Below are 21,078 nucleotides of genomic sequence, written 5' to 3' on the forward strand. Positions count from 1 at the left end.
GACTAATATACATGTAGACAATAGAAGGGTTTAGTGACTGGACTAATATACATGTAGACAATAGAAGGGTTTAGTGACTGGACTAATATACATGTAGACAATAGAAGATGAACACTAAATGCATACAAATGAAGTACTAGATTCTTATACTGATAGTAGAAAGACATTTAATTCTGAAATGATGTCCTCCATACAGAGCAAAGATATCTGAAAGATCTTTGACTCCAGAACCATCAATGACACTGGCCTTGCAACTAATTATGAATTGAACTTTTCTTTCTCTTTACTAAGTATCATTGCATTTTGTGGAAGGGATTCAAGGAAACCGATCATAGAAAAAACAGTATGTCATGTGAATTACTTGGGCTTATATTTTTGTCACATTATTTGACTGAACCATTATTGAATAACAGCATCAGAACTAAAGAAAAATAGTATTCTCAAAATAACTTGGAAGCAAATGACAAATCAGGTTAGCTCTATCTGGAATTACTTTTAAATACAAGGGGAAAGAAAAGGAAACAAAATATTTTGCCTGCACTGATTTTCATATGTATGTATGTATGTATATATATATGTACACACACCCACACATATATATATTTATGTTAAGCATATACTCCAAACCCTGTTTTGTTTATCCATACAGAAGAGTAAACTGAGAAACTGACAGCTTCAAGACTTTGCAAAAGTTACTAAGGCAAGGGAACCAGGGTTTGAACTCGGTTAATCCGCCTTTGGAATCTGACACACCACTTGCTTTGAATTATGAATGAAGTACTTATCTGTTGTTTCTGAAATATTTCATGCTGTCCTAACTTTATTCTAAATAATAAACTTACCTATCATGCTCTCCGTACTAATTGATGCGTATGAATACCTTCAATCAGGACACAAGTTATACTTCCAATCTAGCAGAATGCTCAAGGTTGCCCTGCATTTTTGGCATGAGTTTTCGAAGAAGAAACATAGGATTACAATCTACCTGTGTGACCAACCTCACAGCAACCCTATTAGCGAATCAGATGCTCTTGAAATGTAGTTTACGTTGAAATGGGGGTCAGCTAAAGCACGGGAAGAGTTGAAAACCCCCCGCGTACCGTGCAAACTTCAGTGTTTGAAACTTGATGCAAAGCTGCGTTAAGGACCGCGGGCTCAAGCTTTTTGGGGAACTGAGGGATGGTAAGACGAACAGGTGACAGACCCACGCCTGGCTCTGCCTCACCACCTAAGGGTGAGGCTGAGCCTTCAGGCTACCCGGCTACTAACGGATAAAACCTCAGCTTCCGGTCTTTATTACGACGGCGGCGATCCTTGCATCAAACCGCCCGTCCGCAGCAGGGCATGAAGACAGGTCCTCTCCCAAGCGGGGGCCCTAAGCCCCGCGCGCAGCCCATCGCGCCTGCGCGTCACCCCGCCCCAGGAGGGAAGGATTTGGGTGGGTGGGGATTGGTCCGACTCACTTCCGCTTCCCCTGACTTTAGCACCACCCCCTGGAGGCTGGTACCGGAAGTGACGAGAGGCCCAAACGGCAACAACAGTTTTCCACGTGCGCGTAAGGCGCCAAAGTCAGGTGGGCGGGCGGCGGCCAATGGGCGAGCGTTTCGTGTAGGTCGGCTCGGGGGAGGCCGCGCCGGTAGGGACTCCCGCCAGTAGGGAGCGGGCCGCGCGGGACGGAGGCAGGTCGGCGGCGGGGAGCCGGAGCGAGAGCGGCCGCGGAGAGGGAGCCGGACCGCGGGGTGGAGCAGCTGCAGCGGGACGGACGCGCGGGTGAGGACCGGGCCGGGCGGCGCGGAGGGGACGGACCCCGGTGTGTGTGTGTGTGTGTGTGTGTAGTGGGGGGGGGCTGCGTCACTGCGCCTGCTCGCGGTGCCCAGGAGCCCGGTCCCCTCGCCCGACGTCGGCCGGGCCGGCGCCCCCGAATGCAGCGGGCGGAACCGGCCGGCCTGCGGGGTCGACGAGGGCGCTGCCATTGTTCGAGCCAAGTCCCCGCGACGGGGCAGCTAGGCCGCTGAAGCAGAGCCGGGGTCGGCGGGAAGCCGGGCAGGGCGCCCTGCTGCCGGGTGTGGGCTCGCCCTTTGGCGAGTGGACAGCCGCGGTTCCTGGAGCTCGCCAGGCACGCTCCGCTTAGGTTTATTTGTATTATTATTTTTAAAGCAGGATCGTCCTGTCTGTCCTTGGAGCTCAGTGTGTTGTCCAGGCTGGCCTTGACTTCCAAAGTAATCGCCTCTCCCTGCCCCTCGAGTGTTGGGTTTAAAGGCGTGTGCCGCTCTGGCCGGCTTCTGTCTTTAGATCAAGAGGTTGAACTTTATGGCTGGTACGCGTGACTATGACTAATTCTCAGGGAAAAAGAAGTAATCCACCTGCTCATTAGGCTCAGAAGAGGCCACAGGAGAGGACGGCGGCATTTCCACAAGCCTTAGTACTTTTTCGTCAGCCGTGTTATGTCATCATAGGTTATTAAGGACGTCTGTGGTACAGCATTGAAAAAAAGCAAACCAACGAGTATTATCAGTAATTCTAAGTAAAGCTTCTTGTTTTAACGAGAAACAGTTGACTCGCTGAGAAATTTGGAGAGCCTAATAACTTATCCAAAGTACAAACTATTGCCTTCCTCTGGTAGCCTAGCCTCAGTAAGTCTTACATTTTATTAATTTTGAGCTTTCTTTTTCTTTCTTTCTTTTCTTTCTTTCTTTCTTTCTTTCTTTCTTTCTTTCTTTCTTTCTTTCTTTCTCTTTCCTTTCTTCCTTTCTCTCTCTCTCTCCCCTTTTTCTTTTGCTTTTGGTTTTTCGAGACAGGGTGTCTCTCTGTGCCTGTCCTGGAACTTGTCTGGCCTTGAATTTCAAAGTAATCCACCTGTCCCTGCCTCCCAAGTGCTGGGATCAAGGCCTGTGCCACCACCACCTAGCTTAATTTTTTGAGCTTTAAGGAGAGGCTCTTTACCCCTATTTCTTAACTATTTGGGACCTACATAAAAGAAAACTGATTTTTTTGTTTTGTTTTGTTTTTTTTTTTTGGTTTTTCGAGACAGGGTTTCTCTGTGGCTTTGGTTCCTGTCCTGGGACTAGCTCTGTAGACCAGGCTGGTCTTGAACTCACAGAGATCCGCCTGCCTCTGCCTCCCGAGTGCTGGGATTAAAGGCGTTCGCCACCATCGCCCAGCAAAACTGATTGTTTTAACCCCTTTAAGAGTAAGTAGATTTAACCAACTTGAGAAGCCTCTTTTCTTCCCCACCTTTGCCTTGCTGCTGAGATTCTAGCCAAACGCAGAGAAGACAGAGTTTTTCAATATTTGGGTCAATTTCTGAAGCTAGATGTAATGCAGACAACTCAGGAAGCTGGGGTAGGAAGATCAGGCCAACTAGGCCACCTTGTACTTAGGATTCCTGGCTCTCTTAAACAGGATTCTGAAGAGGCAATAATCATTAACAAGACAGGTAAACAAAAGTTGATTATCAACATAAATAGAAATCTTGCCTTCCTAAGAAAGGATCAGTTTAACTTTTCAACAGATAAGCAAAATACTTGCTAATAGATTCTTCCTTCCTATTAGAGAAACTGACAGCACACTATCATGAGTGTAAGACACTGTGTGTATAACATTCTGATGCTGCTGCAAGTCTCATAAACCAAAGGTTTGTTGAATTTGATTGCTTTTTAGAAGTCTTAAGATGCGTTCCTTGGGTAAAAAACACCTGTTTTTCTTTCTTTTTTAGGATATTAGAAATGGCTACTCCCCAGTCAGTTTTTGTCTTTGCGATTTGCATTTTAATGATAACAGAATTGATCCTGGCCTCAAAAAGCTACTATGATATCTTAGGTGTGCCAAAATCTGCTTCAGAGAGACAAATAAAGAAGGCCTTTCACAAATTAGCCATGAAGTACCACCCTGACAAAAATAAGAGCCCTGATGCTGAAGCAAAATTCAGAGAGATTGCAGAAGGTAAGTAATGATTGTTCCTGCAGTCTCATGGGCATTTATAGTAAGGGTGATGCTAATCGAGAATTTGTGTGCTCTTAAAGATGGTGTGGAGATGGAAGAATTTGATGTAGGCTTTTGTAATTCTTTTGTTAGAATAGATACCTGGCTGCTAAGTAATGAATTGTAGTAGGTAATTTTATTGGTTTACAATTCTAAAAAATATTGGAAGTACATTATTTCCCTTACTTGTTATTTATGAGATCACTGTGTATAAAAAGGGATTAGAAAGCCCAAATTCTTATTAAGTAACTTAAGGAATGTATTTTACTAAGTATTGATATAATATAATAGGTTATATAGGTTAATATAGTAGATTTAATATAGGTTAAAGGTGTCTTTACTGCATCTGCATTTCAAACCGTGTCTTTAAAACTAAACCACATTTTGTCTTAGCACCAGTTCTAAAGCAAATTGTACATTCTGCAAATTACTTAAGTAGTTAATGGCCATAACTAGGAGTTGGAATGAAACATTTCCTTCATTTATAGTAAGTGAAAAACCTGATTTTCTATTAGTTGGATACATTTGATAATTTAATTCTTTAACACAAATGATAGTTTTGCACAAATAATCTGAAGACTAACAAATTAATTTTTCCCATGTTTATTCGTGATATATAAGTTGATAAAACAAAGTCCGTTGTTCCTTTTACAATTTATATTTTTATATTAATTGTAATATTTTGTGATGTGAAATTCTTTCCTGAAGTACATAAGATGAAATCATGTGTTTGAAGTTTGTGTAGACATTTTAAATATTTTGTCTCAGTTGCTAAAAGGTTTTTATCTCTTTCAGCATATGAAACTCTCTCAGATGCTCATAGGCGGAAAGAGTACGATACAGTTGGACACAGTGCTTTCACTAATGGCAAAGGACAGAGAGGGAGTGGAAGTCCTTTTGAGCAGTCTTTTAACTTCAATTTTGATGACTTATTTAAAGACTTTAATATTTTTGGCCAGAACCAAAACACTCGGTCCAAGAAGCATTTTGAAAATCACTTTCAGACACGCCAGGATGGCTCCAATAGACAGCGGCATCATTTCCAGGAGTTTTCTTTTGGCGGTGGATTGTTTGATGATATGTTTGAAGATATGGAGAAAATGTTTTCTTTTAGTGGCTTTGAGACCACTAATCGACACACAGTACAGACTGAAAATAGATTTCATGGATCTAGTAAGCACTGCAGGACTGTCACTCAACGAAGAGGAAATATGGTTACTACATATACTGACTGTTCAGGACAATAGTTGGTTCTTTCAGTTTCCACTAAGCCCTCTTAGTTTATTCTTTCTCACTATGTGTGATGAAAAAACAGTTTTCTCTGAACTATTTTAACAAATGCATGATTTCACATAACATTAAGCCATTGGTTGTAGGTATTCCATATATTAAATTTTTTTGACAGATTCAATCACATACAGCTAGCAGACAACTCTAATTATTAATTTTCCTGATTAGGAAAAGTTCTTTTGAAAGAAGATCATTTGCAAGATCTTTTTTTCCTTTACCTATCTTTTAACTCTTTAATTTGGCCACACACGCCCAAAAAATCCACAAACAAAATTCAATTTGTCTGGTACATACTCAAGATTAAACTTTAAAAGATAAATTGTGTGAACTTGAATAATTTTTGCAGTGAAACCTCTGCTAATTTAAAATCGCATGCCCTGTAGCTCCTGTGAGTTGGGTTACTAAATGTCTGTGAAACTAATTGAGTCGGTCAGTGAAGGAGACAGTAGGCTCCGGGCTAATTGCCACTGAATGCTTTAGAAAGTGGTGGTTTGATATTTATCACAAAAAGATGCCTCTTCTGCAGTAGAATTGGTGTAACAGGAATGATTGTATTGCACGTAGTTAAGCTGAAAAAGTTTAAAACTTAAGATGAAATATTTGCCAAGAGATTGTGTTTGGTCCTGAGCTAATGATTTTGTATGATCAAAATCATAGCTTCTTAAACATCTTCTTTTTCTTTTTTGTTGACTTTCTAGGTCTTAGTATTAGTTTATGTATTTTGGTTTTTGTGTGTGTGTGTGTTTTAGGTTTTGTTTTTTTTTTTTTTTTTGGTGTGTATGTGTATAGTTCCTCTTGAACTTACCTTTATCTAGAGATTGACTAATACCTCATTCTTTTTATAAAAGCAGCCAGTAATTTCTGTGCAACCTTTTATGTGCAATATTTTTAAATCCTAAGAAATGTGTGCTTTTGTTGTTGTTAGAGTTATTTCTTTAGTTCTGCACTTTTCCATGTTATACTCCGTACGAGTGTTAATCCTATGGATGCATATGAAAATAGTAATGTCTCATGCAATATTGTGTGTGAGTGAGAAATACAAATATTTACAACCTGATCTTCACTGTTGTCATTTTATTATGCAGTTCTGGGATGTACAGTGTATAAATGGGTTATTGTCTAGCCAGAAATCACCGTATTTTATTGCCATTTGGTCATTTCTATTGCATTACCTACCATCTTCTATTTCAGTAGCTTGAAGGTCTTAACAACTGTAATTTTTGTATATTTGCTTTTGAGAGCAAGTGTTCTGTCACAAGGCTTTACCTAGTTAGGTCTGGTTGAGAAAAAGAGACTTTATAAAGCTGAAACTATCTTTGGGAATTAACCCAAACACAACACACACTCGAAATTTCTTGCAGTGCTTGGAATGATTTCAAGGCATGTCAGGTACTCATTCTACCATTAAGTACATTCCTAGCCCTCTCACCCATTAAGAATTCTGGGTATGTATATGTGCACATGAATAGTGCAGGTATGTTTGCCTGTGAAGGCAGAGGTTGACGTTTGGGTGACCTCTGTTGCTCTTCGCCTTACTTATTTTTGAGGCAGGCCCTCTCACCGATTTGAATTTGCAGTATCTACTAGACTAGGTGGCTAGTCAAGCCTCTAGGTTTCTTATGTCTCGTCCCATCCCCCTGGCCCCACTGCTGGGGTTACAGGTACAGGCCACCACCATTCCTTGCTTTTTTGTGTGAGTACCGGGGCTCTGAATAGAAGTCCCCAAGCTTGTATTTTATCTGCTTTGCTATCTCACTAACTGTACTTTTAAGAATTTTTAAAAAAATGAATTTATTATATTTATGGATCTTATTTCCTAGAAGTTGTATCTGCTGTTATTTGGTAATAGAAATACCCATATCTTGAATGTTGGGCCAAAGAATTTGTCAAAAAGATCTCATTTTCAAGTAAGTTCTAAGAAAGAATTATTTTATTATTATTTTTTTAACTTTTTTCAAGGCAGGGTTTCTCTGTAGCTTTGGAGCCTGTCCTGGAACTAGCTCCTGTAGACCAGGTTGACCTCAAACTCAGAGAGATCCGCCTGCCTCTGTTGGGATTAAAGTCGTGCACCACCACTGCCCGGCTGGAATTATTTTCATATTGTTGACATGTGTATCCCCTTCTCTAAGACCTGATTATCTTCATTTTTCACAATTGTGGGTTCTCAATATTTATTTTGATCCTCTTAGGAATTTATTATTCCTTCTTGGGCTCGGTAGTACATAACCTGTAACCACAACCCTCCAGAGGCTGAGGCAGTAGCATCCCAAATTTAGGGCCAGCCCACACTATGCATCAAGACCCTGCCTTAAACACCAAAATGATTTGTGCAGTCTTGAGATAATTTTAGTTTTTTGAAATGTTTGTTGAATAATTAACTCACTAGGAGATTATGAGATTATTAAGTAGAATAAGGACTTTGGTAACTAACTATTCAGTAGGTCTCTAACATTTTTAAAATGTATACATGTAGGATTTTTAAATCGCTGGGAGTGCACATGCCATATATGTGTGGAGGTCAGAGGACAACTTCTGGAAGTTCTGTCTTTTCACTGTGCAAGTACTAGAATTGCAGGAATCGAACTCAGGTCATCACGCTTGGCAGCAAGCAGGCTAGTGTAGCTATCCTTAGATAAAGTTCAAACCAAAACTAATTAAAGATAAACACTGCATATTAATAAAAATTCATTAAGAATATATAACAATTGTAAATATGTACCTAATGTTGGAGTCCTCAATTTCATAAACAATAAAGTCATAAGGCCACATAGGTTTTAACATAATGATAGCAGGGGGACTTAACCCTACACTCAGGTATTCCAAACTGAAAGAGCTAAAGTATCATACAGATTAGCTGTTTTCAGCCTTCCCAGTTCTGCAACCCTTTATGTTCTTATCGTGTGGTGATCCCCAACCATACAATTTTATTGGTACTTCATAACTGTAATTTTGCTACTGTTATGAATTGTAAATATCTGATAGGCAACCCCTGTGAAAAGGTCTTTTGACCCCCAGGTTGAGAACCACTGGTACAGCTCAACTGGATTTAACATATACAGAATATTCCATTCAATAGATTAGAAATATCTTTCTCTTCGAGACCAGCCTGGTCTACAAGAGCTAGTTCCAGGACAGACTCCAAAGCCACAGAGAAACCCTGTCTCGAAAAACCAAAAAAAAAAAAAAAAAAAAAAAAAATATCTTTCTCAGCAGTGATGGAATTTCTCCAAAATTCATTGTGCCATAGGGCACAAGTCTCAACAAGCAAAAAAATGGAGACTTTGTGTGTCCTATCAGATCACAGTGTAATAAAATTAGGAATTAACAATATTAAATTTTAGGACTGTGTTGGGAACTCTTGTTCTTTACTCTTGTAGTTAAATAACAGAAGCAGCTTTTTCTTCAGGCCATGGAATAAACCACTGAAAAGAGAAATTATCCGTAGAAACTCCCAGGGACAATGTCGCAGTTTGACAGAGTAGTGAGGATGGAAAGGCAGCGAATGTGAGGAGCAGCTTTGGCATGCCAAGCACACCTCGGTGCTGCCTTGCGGGGGTGGTTCACTTGTAGTTTTTTCTCTTTTTTTTAAAAAATTTATTTATTAAAGATTTCTGTCTCTTCCCCACCACCGCCTCCCATTTCCCTCCCCCTCCCCCAATCAAGTCCCCCTCCCTCGTCATCCCAAAGAGCAATCAGGGTTCCCTGCCCTGTGGGAAGTCCAAGGACCACCCACCTCCATCCAGGTCTAGTAAGTTGAGCATTCAAACTGCCTAGGCTCCCACAAAGCCAGTACGTGCAGTAGGATCAAAAACCCATTGCCATTGTTCTTGAGTTCTCAGTAGTCCTCATTGTCTGCTATGTTCAGCGAGTGCGGTTTTAGCCCAGGCTTTTTCAGACCCAGGCCAGCTGGCCTTGGTGAGTTCCCGATAGAACATCCCCATTGTCTCAGTGTGTGGGTGCACCCCTCGCGGTCCTGAGTTTCTCCTTCTGCTCCTGATTTGGACCTTGAGATTTCTGTCTGGTGCTCCAATGTGGGTCTCTGTCTCTGTCTCCTTTCATCGCCTGATGAAAGTTAATATTCAGGAGGATGCCTATATGTTTTTCTTTGGGTTCTCCTTATTTAGCTTCTCTAGGATCACTGTCTTTATTTATGGCTAGAAACCAAATATGAGTGAGTACATCCCATGTTCCTCTTTTTGGGTCTGGCTTACCTCACTCAGGATAGTGTTTTCTATTTCCATCCATTTGCATGCCAAATTCAAGAAGTCCTTGTTTTTTACTGCTGAGTAGTACTCTAATATGTATATATTCCATATTTTCTTCATCCATTCTTCCATTGAAGGGCATCTAGGTTGTTTCCATGTTCTGGCTATTACAAACAATGCTGCTATGAACATAGTTGAGCATATACTTTTGTTGTATGATAAGGCCTCTCTTGGGTGTATTTCCAAGAGTGGTATTGCTGGGCCCAGGGGTAGGTTGATCCCGAATTTCCTGAGAAACCGCCACACTGCTTTCCAGAGTGGTTGCACAAGTTTGCATTCCCACCAGCAATGGATGAGTGTACCCCTTTCTCCGCAACCTCTCCAGCAAATGCTATCATTGGTGTTTTTTATTTTAGCCATTAATAAATAAAGACTGCCTTAAGATCTGAGAGTAAAACAGCCCCACTGGTCAGTCTTGCAGACCAGGTTATGGTAACACACACCTTTAATCCCAGTAACCACAATGACACACACCTCTAATCCCAGTAGACACACTAGGTGCCATAGAAATTGGGTGGTGCATGTGTTTAATCCCAGTGTGCACGCCTTTAATCCCCAGCCCCAGAGAGGATTATAAAATGGGAGGAAACAACTCTCAACACACAGTCTCATTCTGAGATTCCTAGAGACAGGATCATCATTTCTGTCTGAGGTTGAGGTCAGAGCCAGTGACTGACTGGCTGTTTTGCTTTTCAGATCTTCAGGTTGAACCCCAATTTCTGACCCTGAGCTTTTATTAATTGCGGTTCACCTCCTGGCTGAGCCTATTAAACTCACCCAAGACTGTGGCTTCTACTTACCAAGGGGGTTAATTCAAACGTGACTACTAAGGAAACTGCTTTTCTCAGGTCATATTCAGGGAGTTCAGCATCAAGAATTGTGTGTAGCAACAACTAACTCCAAGAAAGAAATTGAAGATTATAAAAAACTTTAGTATTTTCAGACTTCTGATGGAATTCTGTATCAGCAATCCAGATCTATTTTTTTTAAGTTTTTGAATTTTTTAAAATTATAATTACATACTTTTCCCTCCAACTATTTCCATGCACCCTTTGTTTTCTCAAATTTACAGCCTCTATTATATATATTATAGACATTATATACATATACATATATTTAAGTTATGGTCTCTTATCTGTTGGCAAGGAGACATTTCTTTGATGAGGGGTGAGACATATACGTATCTGGATAGAAGGATAAATATTTAGAATGTAGTTAGGAATTATGTTGGTTCAGTAAAGTAGGTTCTCCGAGGTCCATGAGCTCGTTAGCCCTGGCAGTTGCCTAGGTTTTGGGTACCACTTTCCTCTTGTTGAGCAGGTCTTACATCCAATGAGACAGCTGCTCTTTGTTACTGCTAAGGTTTGGGTGCCACTCTTGTACCTTTAGGGATATCATGCCATGCTGTGCTGGCCATTGTTTTAGTTTGTAGGGACCAGAGCTGGGTAAGTATGCTGCTTACTTTACTCCCTTGGAAGCTTGCATGCTGCCTTCTAGTACTATGAAAGCTAGCTCTCTTGCTTCCAGCTCTCACTTCCGGCTGCTAGACTCTGTTCCTGTTCTCTGTTCCTGCAGAGGATTGTGATCTATGATAGTGATCTGTATGTCTCTCCTAAATAAATAACCCTTTATTATACATAATTCTGAACTAGTGTGGGGTTATTTTGTGTCATCATAAAGTGTACAATTTGAGAAGAAAAGGAGCGCCAGGATGTATAAACTAACTAATGATGCTCCGAGGAGTCAAGGGAGTGGTGGTTCACCCAGCTAAGCTTCTGTCTTAGTTAGGGGTTCTATTGTTGTGAAGAGACACCACAACCATGACAGCTCTCATAAAGGAAAACATTTAACTGGGTCTGGTTTACAGTTTCAGAGATTTAGTTCATTATCATGGTGAGAGGCATAGCAACATTCAGTCAGACATGGTGCTGGAGAAGAAGTTCTCCATCTTGATCTGCAGGCAACGGGAAGTGACTTGTGACACCGGACAGAACTTGAACATAGGAGACCTCAAAGTCCATGCCAATGGTAACAAACTTTGTTCAACAAGGCCATGTCTACTCCAACAAGTCCACACTTCCTATAGTGCCACTCCCTGTGAGGGACATGTTCTTTCATACCAAATCTAACATGTGAAAAAGAATTAAAGAAAAGTGAAAAGGATATAAAGAAAAGCTTAGGGCCAGGCATGGTGGCGCATGCCTTTAATCCCAGAACTATAGAGGCTGAAGCTGGTAGATCTCTGGATTTGAGGCCAGGCTGGTATACTGAGCGAGTTCCAGGATGTCCAAGCTTAGGCAGTGAAGGAAGCCATTAAAACAGAAAGCTGGTGAAAATGTGTTTGAATAAGAGGGCTATGTTCCAGGCCTAGCAAGCAGCAGAACTTGGCAGCTTTGGTCATGTGGTTCTGGTTTAGGAGGGTTTGTTTTGGGGGGGGGGGGAGTTACTTTATGTAGCCTTGGCTGTCCTTGAACTAGCTGTGTAGAGCAGGCTGGCATCAAACTCACAAAGATCCACTAATTTCTGCCTCCCAAGTGTTGAGATTAAAGACATATGTCACTACCACCCTGTGAAGGAAAACATTTAAACCCCCACACTGATAGACAATGGGGACTTTGAAGTTGGACTGAATGCTTTTTGCATTATGATATGACTACAGGCCTATGGGAGTGAGGGAGTAGAATGTGGTGGTTTGAATGAGACTGGCTTCCATAGGCTCATAGGGAGGAGCATTATTAGAGGTGTGGCCTTGTTGGAGGAAGTGTGTCACTGGAGGGTTGGGCTTTGGGGTTTCAAATGCTCAAGTCAGGCCCAGTGGCTCTTTCTCTTCCTGCTGACTACTGAACCAGACGTGGAACTCTTAGCTACCTCCCCAGCACCACACCTGCTTCCATGCCACCATGTTCCTGCCGTGATGACAATGGACTAAACCTCTGAAATGTAAGCCACCCCAATAAAATGTTTTCATTTATAAGAATTATCTGGTCTTGGTGTCTCTTTACAGCAATAGAATTCTGACCCTCCTTCTGTTTTTTTCTACTCTCTTCCTCCTGGAAAGTGTTATACAGTAATGAGTAAAATTTAGTAGGACAATAACAACCAAAGATATTTCCCCACAAAATTTTAGTTTAGCACATCTCTGAAAACTAATACCAAGGTGGTGAAGTAAGAGCAATGACTTGAAAAATCTGAAGGGAAATGCTTTTGAACTTATAAATAAAGAAATTATTAACAGGGGTGAGACCAAAATTATGGGCATTAAGAAATTACTGCTGCATACCTTTTATGTAAAAACCTTTTTCTCTAAATTATAACATATAAGAAAAGGTATAACCTGAAAAATGAAGCAAAAATAGAGCTGAAACACCCGCATGAAAGAACAGAGAAAGAAAGAAATTGAGAACATGCATTAAAAAAGTCTGCAATGTTTGTGAGTGCATTTTATTATACTTTTAAAGAAATGAAACAAGACTAAGTGACCCCCCGACTTCAAATCTAGCACTTTTGATTCCTGCAGCCTCCAGTAACAAAGCTATCATTAAGTCTACCCAAACAATAAAAGGCTTATTTTCCTCTCAAACAAGAAGTCCAGAGATCAGGCATGTCCAGAAGTAGAATGCCAAGAGCTTGCCTGCACGGTTCTCTTGATTCTGACCTCCCTCTGTGCAGGCTTCCTTCTCTCGTGATGGTAGCACAATAGAGATGCTACCTGTCACTGCATGTACGTGCTCAGACCAGTCAGAGGAGAGAGGGGTATGACTGCCATGGCTAGCTTGTTTAGGCCAGTTAATAGCATGGTGGATCTAGTCGATTCTTTAGAATAAGGAGGATGCCTATAAAACCAGAGCTCTGTGTTAAAGAGCTAAAGTGTGTAAGGAGATTGAAGGGAACAATTTACATGCTCTGAACAATTGAATATTGACACTTTAAAAAAAGCCTTAATGGTTTGGGGATGTCTAATTTTTATGTTTCTTTATTGCTATATTGTTTAAGTGTTTTAAAAGAGCATCAGACTCTTTTCTTTGTCCCCCCTATTTGATTGTCATGGTTGGGTTCAGTTAGGAACAAAGCTCACCTTAAGTATTGTAGTGCCTTGGTAGATTTTGACATTGATGGTTTTAGCTATTCTGTGAAGCCTTAATGCTCTATGAAATAAAAATTTATGAATTTTCTGAAGTGTAGTTACAAGCCTTGCCTTGTTGTTGCCTTGGTAGTTTAACATTTATTTGGGTAATAAGTGAACCTTGCTGACTGTTTCATATCTATGTATCAAAATATCTTTGAGTGTTTGTAAATATAGTAATCATGTAGGCATTTTAAGAGAGAGAGACCCAAAAGACCCCTAATTCTTACTTCTTTACTTATTTACTGAGTACTGTCACTTAGTTGGAGATCTTTGTCTCTTTTTATCAAAGTCCAGGTTATTACTTTTTGCCTGGAATTGGCTGCTGTCCTGGCTCCTTTATCTCATCAAATGTTTTGCTGACAATACCTTCCTACTTTGCCTTTCCCTGACATAGTCAAACCTAATTTCCCTTTATTTATTTGAATATTGACTTTGAATTTCAAACCCTAGTCCTTTAGAGAGTCAAATCTACATCTGGATCATTTCCCTTAGCCGTGATCCTACAGACTTGTTATTATTCTTCTACCATCTGTCTGTGCTTCCCCAGGTCCCAAGAAGACCTCATTGTGGAGTCTTTCTTCTAACTGCACCTCATGTAATTATCACTCACTAGATCAGCAACATCAACCAATATTTCAAACACTTCATTCAATTTTTAAATTTAATTTCATATTACTTCAATATAATTTCACACAATAATTATCCCCCAAAAGCATTACATGATTCATTAAAAACATTAAAGAAAAGTCATCAAAATAAAAATTTCTGCTCACATTTCACAATTTACTTTTAATTACAACTTAAATTTATTAATATTTAAGTAATTTTTTATAAAAATATGCCATCATTTTTTAAATTTAAGTTTAAATGAATTTCACGTTAGCATTTTTCTAATGGTTGTTCTAGAATCGTTCTTGCATTATGTATTTCATAGGCAGAGATAGGAAGGACTTTGCTAATGAAAATAATTTGGTTATTTGTAATACCTTTTCATTGGGTAGTGTGGTGGTTTGAATAGGAATGCCCCTCTCCATAGGCTTATATATTTGGATGCTTGGTCATTAGGGAGTGGTGCTACCTGACGGGATTAGGAAGTGTGTCCTTGTTGGACCAGTTGTGACCTTGCTGGATGAAGTGTGTCACTGGGGATGGGGCTTGGGGTTTCAAATATTCAAGCCAGGTCCATTGTCTCTCTCTGTCCGCTCCCTGCCAACCCAGATATAGAGCTCTCTGCTCCATCTTGAGCACTGAGCCTACCTTCACCACTATGCTTCCTGCCACAGCCCCAGTTAAATGTTTTCCTTTATAAGGGTTGCTGTGGTTATGGTGTCTCTTCACAGCATTAGAAAACCTAAGTAAGACAGGTAGTACTGATTCTAGTTCCTTGACACATAGATTAGTCGTGTAGGTTCATTGTATATGTTAGAGCTAGGCTGTGGAGAGAGACATTTCTTTTGCCATGCAGGGCAAATTATGATACATTCATCTCTGCTCTTCTCAGTGCAGTCAATGTTGCAGTAACAACACTTGGTCTTAGTGACGTAAGTCTGTCTTTCAAATGATGCCCAGGTTTCCTTCAAATGATGAGGTGTCCATGCTGACCCAAGGGTATTACTCTGCCAATTCTGTGTAGGGCGTCTTTGGTTATAAGAAAAAAAATTAAAAGTTTTTTTTTGTAAAGATAAATCAGCCCTTAAGAAGACATATTACTCTTGCAGAGGACCTAAGTTATGTTCCCTGTTCCCATATTGGATAGCCTTTGGCCTCTGGCTGCATCCACACACTTAAATATGTAAAATCTCTTATTGTGAGATTCTTTGGTCCAGAATTAACATATATTCATCTCAAGGGAGGTACTTTGTAGATCATAAGAAAGTCTTTAGGAGCCAACAGTCACTTTTGTAGCAGTCAATGTACTCCTCACCGTAGGCATTACAGCTCAACTTGGAAGCCAGGACTCAAGGAATACCACAAAGTCAATCCTCACATAACAAACCTCACACAAGAGATTTATTGGTAGGGGAAAAACCAGGAGGGTGGCTGCCTCTGCTTGGGCAAACACCAGCAGCAAACTGAACAGGTTACAGGGCTTATATAGAGCTTCCTGGAAAGGGGGTGGACTTTTCAGGGTGGAGATTGGTGGGGTTTCATTCCAGAGACTGGCCTTCTTACTCAGTATGGTGGAGGCAGGGACTGGCAGTTAGGGAAGTTAGGGTGTTGTGTGGTTGTAACCTGGCAGTTAGATGTCCTTGGGTGAAGGGCCCAGACACTCGTGTGGTTTTACACTCACAGTATCTATTCAAGTGCAGATTAGTTGCAACGACTGAATGTGTTCTCCATACATGGATCAAAAAAAAAAATAACTTCACTAGCACACACATAAAGTGTATGTCACACTAATTTTCTTTAGTATTAGAATACTACTATCAAAACATTTCAAATAAATTGATTATTTTGGCAAAGGAACAGCTGCAGACCATCTTTTTCCCCAAAGTGTTATGTCTTTATTAAATGAAAAGTAAGAATTTCATAGTCAAGGATAGCAAATACTGGGTTTCAGAGATACATTGTTATCCAAAGACTTCTCAAAGTATTTAATATGTTAATTTACATTTGCTATCTCCAAGAAGCTGTTATAGTTTGAGGCACTTATAAAATATATGATCAAGAAACTTTTACAAGGAGCATCTCCATGGACCAATTAAGAGGAAATCTGTGTGAGGTTCTTTGGAAACTCTGGACTAGACCTAATTAAAGAACAAGCTATTGTGGAAAGGCAAAGTTCAACTTTACTGTAACCTTGAGTCATGAGCAAGTGCTGCCTAATGTTCCCCACAGAGCTGAGCACTGAAGAAAATTTTCCAGAAGACTAGTTTGAGGAGGAGGCGATGACCTTAAAGATGCAAAGTCTGAGTAGTGCTGTTTGTTATCTTTGTTGTGAACATTAGGAGGCTCCAGACTAAAGGGGGATGTTGGTCATAAAGACATAATATTCATGAATTTAAAACATGTTCTTTTTTTTGTGTGTGTGTGTGGTGTGTGTGCTGGTGCAAAAACTGTAAAAATATTCCTTGGAATTTTATTCTTAGAGGAACCACTAACGTCTGTAGTTACCTGACTCTTGGAAAAATGACAGAAATGTGAATATAGAAGCTAGAATTGAGGAAATACCTCTCTGGAAAGAGAGTGATAAGATACACATTTATTTATAGTTGCAATTTTTCCTTCACTAAGAAAATGGTGTTATCTGGCATAATTTTAGGATTCTCCGTCACGGTATAAGAGCAGCCTACTTTCTTTGTCTTTGGGTGAACCCACTACCATCAACAATTGTTCCTCTTCTCATCTCCAGTCAACCTTTCCAGCTGTGCATTGGATCCCATCAGTCAGATTCAAAGACTTGCTCCAGAGTTTCCCTGCCTTCTTTTTTTTTTTTTTTTTTAAATATTTATTATGTATACAATAGTCTGTCTGTGTGTATGCCGAAGACCAGAAGAGGGCGCCAGACCTCTTTACAGATGGTTGTGAGCCACCATGTGGTTGCTGGGAATTGAACTCATGACCTTTGGAAGAGCAGGCAATGCTCTTAACCACTGAGCCATCTCTCCAGCCCATCCCTGCCTTCTTGTTTGTTCCTAACTTTCACTGCCCTGTAACAAATAACACCAGAAACCAGGTCTGTTGTTCTTAACATTTCTCCCATATTAAAATCAATTTCTAGGACTGGAGAGATGCCTTAGTCGTTAAGAACACTGACTGACCTTCCAGAGGACCCAGGTTCATATCCTAGGACCCACATGACACCTCATAACTGTCTGCAGCTCCTGTTCTAGGGGATCAGAAACCCTCCCACAGACATGTTGGCAAAGCACAAGTGCATACAAAATTAAGAAAATAAATTCCTTGGGCTCATTTCCCTCTTTTTAAAAATTTTTTATTGCTTTATAAATAATACCATTCAAAATTTCCACTTCCTCCCCTCCTCCCATTTCCTTCCCATTCCCCCCTCCCTGTCCCCCCTTCCCCTCTAGTCCTAAGAGAGGTCAGGGTTCCCTTCCCTGTGGGAAGTCCAAGGCCCTCCCCTTTCCATCCAGGCTTAGGAAGGTATGCATCCAAATAGACTAGGATCCCAAAAAGCCAGTACATGCAGTAGAGACAAATCTCAGTGCCATTATCATTGGCTTCTCAGTCAGCTCCCATTGTCAGCCACATTCAGAGAGTCCAGTTTGATCCCATGCTCGCTCAGTCCCAGTTCTGCTGGCCTTGGGTGAAGCTCCCATTAGATCAGGCACACTGTCTCAGTGGGTGGACCAACCCCTTGTGGTCCTGACTTCCTTGCTCATATTCTCCCTCCTTATGCTCTTCAACGGATCTTGGGAGCTCAGTTCAGTGCTCCAATGTGGTCTCTATCTCCATCTGTCGCTGGATGAAGGATCTATGGTGATATTCAAGATATCATCAGTCTGACTATGGTTCAAGGCCAGTTCAGGCACCCTCTCCTCCACTGTCCAGGGTCCTATCTGGGGACATCCCTGTGGACTCCTGGGAACCCCTCCAGGGCCATCATTTCCCTCTTTCTAACTGCTGCCTCTTTTCTTTGTTCAGGTTTGTAACAAACTTCTACAACTTTTCATCCTCAAGGCACCTCTGAAACTTCTGTTGAGTTTATCAGTGACCTACGTACACTGTGAAATTATCAAGTGGCAAGTTGGAGACTTCTCAGACCCCATTTTCCTCCCAGTTCAACACCCTCTTCCTTGACAGTCTTACTTTACCTCACCTTTTCTCAGTGAGTCATGTTGCTTCCTCCTCATCACCGCATCCTCTCAGTCCTGGTCCTTCCTGCTTCCTCTTCTCTTTAGTTCAATTTTTCTATCCTTTTCTTCTCACTTTTCCATCCCCTTTTCTTCCCCCTCCCTTCCCTTTTATAGCTTCGGCTCTACTCCGGTTTTACTGATTTCCTTAATGACCGTTCTTAATTTCATAGTTTCAATATCATCAATACATCTGCTGGTTAGACATTTCTATCCTCAGCCAAGACTCACACTTAGAACTCCAAATTCACATATCCAACTGCCACATACACCTTAACATATCTAATAGGTAACTAATGTTCTGACAGCAAGACTACCCTTATAGCTGTCCAAGTTATAGCCTTGGACTGGTTCTTAGTTTCTCTCCTCCCCTTGTACTTACCGTCGTAGACAATCCTACAGAGTAGTAATTTAGATTAGTTCCAGAATTTCATAGTTTTTAAATCTCCTACAGCATTAATACCACCATGGTCTTTCAGATGGGTTGTTAGGTAAAAATAAATATCCTTTACCCTTTCCTTTCTGTCACTCACCCAGCAACCAGAATCACTCTTTGAAGAGGTTAATCAGAACTCCTTGTTCTTCCCATGCTAAAGCCTTCCATCTGCTCCCTTGTCATTCATATTAGAGCTGAGAAGTTAACAATGGTCTGCGGAATCAGCCCACCCACAGGCTTCCCTAATTTAGTTATTTTCTAATCCAACCCTCCGGGTTCTGTCTGTTCCTGTCTTAGAAAGGTTTTATTCTTCATTTTACTGTGTTCTCTGTTGTACACACCGAAACCAGGATTGACATGTAAGGTAGGGTCAAGTGCCCAAATATTGTAAATCATCTTCCCCTGATGATGCTCATCTTCTCTTTCCCAGAAAAACGATGATGCTCAGTTTTGAAAGAGTTAAAACTGCAGATGGAATTTGGAGTTCTAATCTGCTGATTTAGCTCCTGGACTCTCTGGGTGGGCACACTGAAGTGGGAAGAGGGGGAAAGAAGTCAGACCCAGACATGGTTCCGTCACGAAAAGGGTAATTCGCCCCCAGCTGGCTTTGCAGGAGGAGAAAATGGATCCTCTCCTGAGATCTGGAAACTCAGTTTTAGGCCGGTGAGGCCTGATTTGGACTTCTGGTGTCTAAAATTGTAATACAAGACATTTGTGTTGCTTTTAGGCCACCAAGACTTGTAATTTGTCACAGCTGCAATACAAGATTTTGCAAAAATCATTTATAGTCTGGAGCAATATGTCTATTACCCTCTCTGGCCAAAACAAATGCTAAGCTAAATGTGCAATTCAACCAATATAGACCAGCGATGTTTAGAAGAAATAAAGACTGCAGTCTGAAAGGAGAATAGAAATTCAGGTACCTTTCTCAGAGGTATGTCATGTGTACCAGTACTGATGACACCGATAGTCCCATAACCAGTCAGGTGGGATTCAAACCAGAATGACTTTCTGCCAAGGCTCCAGATTAAATCCATAATACAAGAGTTGCTGGGCAAATACTCTACCACCGAACTAAATCCCCAGCTAGCCCCAAGCCATGTTTAATATGATTCAGGAAATCCCCAGAATGCCATGAAATAATTTATATTTTTCCTTCTCAGTTATATAATATCACTTCTAAATTTTGTTCACTTATCTTTTGAAGTCACCTTTAAAAAGAATGTTTGGCAACTGTGTCTATTCCTGTATACTTCTAAAATAAAGCCCATGGCTTCCTTCTTTTTAAAAAATGCTAGTCAAAAAAAAAATCATTATTTATTTATTTATTTAATTTGTGTGTGTGTGTGTATGTGTGGTGCATTTGTGTGTGGCATATTGCCATGTGTGTACACTTATACACGCATCTGCACACAAACGGATGTCAGAAAAGGGTATCAAGTGTCTTCCTCTATTATTCTTCTCTTATTCTCTTGAGTCAGGTCTCTGCCTGAACTCAGACTCACACTTCACAGCTAAGTGGGAAACTAACAAGGTTCAAGGTATCTTTGCCTATAGCAGAGCTAGTATTATAGGTGTGTGCAGGACTCCTTGGCTGTCCTATGGATGCCGGGATCTGAACTCCAGATCTCAAGATTCTGTATTAAGTGCATTTAATTGCTGGGATATCTCCAATTTCTCTGCTTTGGTATTATCCTCATCAGAAATATGCACTGCTGGATTTTGTCGATGGCCGTCACTAAACATCTATGATCTCATTTTCGGCTTACATCTTCTTTGAACAGTACTCAGACAACCGCGAAGCTCGTGTCTCCCCTGGCCACCTTTACTATTTCAGCGAATGTCGAAGACTCAGGCTCTCCTTACCTCTTCTCCTCAGAGGAAGTCCTCTCTACCTTAAGGGCACGTTTCATCAGCGAGGATCACTAATGTATCCTTCAGTGTGGCTCTAGCTAGCTCCCCACTCTGGGCCCTGCTGGTGGCAATCTGTTGACAGCTTTCTTTGTATCTCATCCTCAGATAAACCATTTCTTTGATGTTCTTCTAACAGACCTCTGAACTATCACACTCCTAAAAGCAGTTGTTTATCTATCAGTTGCTCAAAGATTTTAATTAGGAACTTGATTTGCAACAGCTTATACAGTTCCTTATATAATTGAAGTACAG

General features: G+C 40.8%; 1 protein-coding gene across 2 annotated transcripts; it reads left to right on the forward strand.

Moving 5' to 3' along the window:
• The first annotated feature begins 1,612 nt into the window (after positions 1-1,612).
• Dnajb9 (DnaJ heat shock protein family (Hsp40) member B9) lies at positions 1,613-6,328 on the forward strand. 2 transcript variants are annotated; one of them, XM_075947801.1, is made up of 3 exons: positions 1,613-1,770; positions 3,716-3,942; positions 4,777-6,328. In XM_075947801.1, the coding sequence occupies exons 2-3, from the start codon at positions 3,726-3,728 to the stop codon at positions 5,226-5,228; spliced, it is 669 nt and encodes a 222-aa protein (XP_075803916.1). In that variant the 5' UTR covers positions 1,613-1,770; positions 3,716-3,725; the 3' UTR covers positions 5,229-6,328. The 2 variants fall into 2 exon arrangements, with proteins under 2 accessions (XP_075803916.1, XP_075803917.1); XM_075947802.1 differs by lacking the exon at positions 1,613-1,770 and adding an exon at positions 1,913-2,633.
• The last annotated feature ends 14,750 nt before the right edge of the window (positions 6,329-21,078 follow it).

The sequence above is a fragment of the Microtus pennsylvanicus genome, chromosome 14 (genome assembly GCF_037038515.1).
Source record: "Microtus pennsylvanicus isolate mMicPen1 chromosome 14, mMicPen1.hap1, whole genome shotgun sequence".
Lineage (NCBI taxonomy): Eukaryota > Metazoa > Chordata > Mammalia > Rodentia > Cricetidae > Microtus > Microtus pennsylvanicus.

Excerpts from the sequence above, each read along its gene's own strand:
- Dnajb9 (XM_075947801.1), top strand. The coding sequence starts at position 3,726 with ATGGCTACTCCCCAGTCAGTTTTTGTCTTTGCGATTTGCATTTTAATG. Across the intron at positions 3,943-4,776 it reads ATTCAGAGAGATTGCAGAAG|CATATGAAACTCTCTCAGAT; the intron begins GTAAGTAATGAT and ends TATCTCTTTCAG.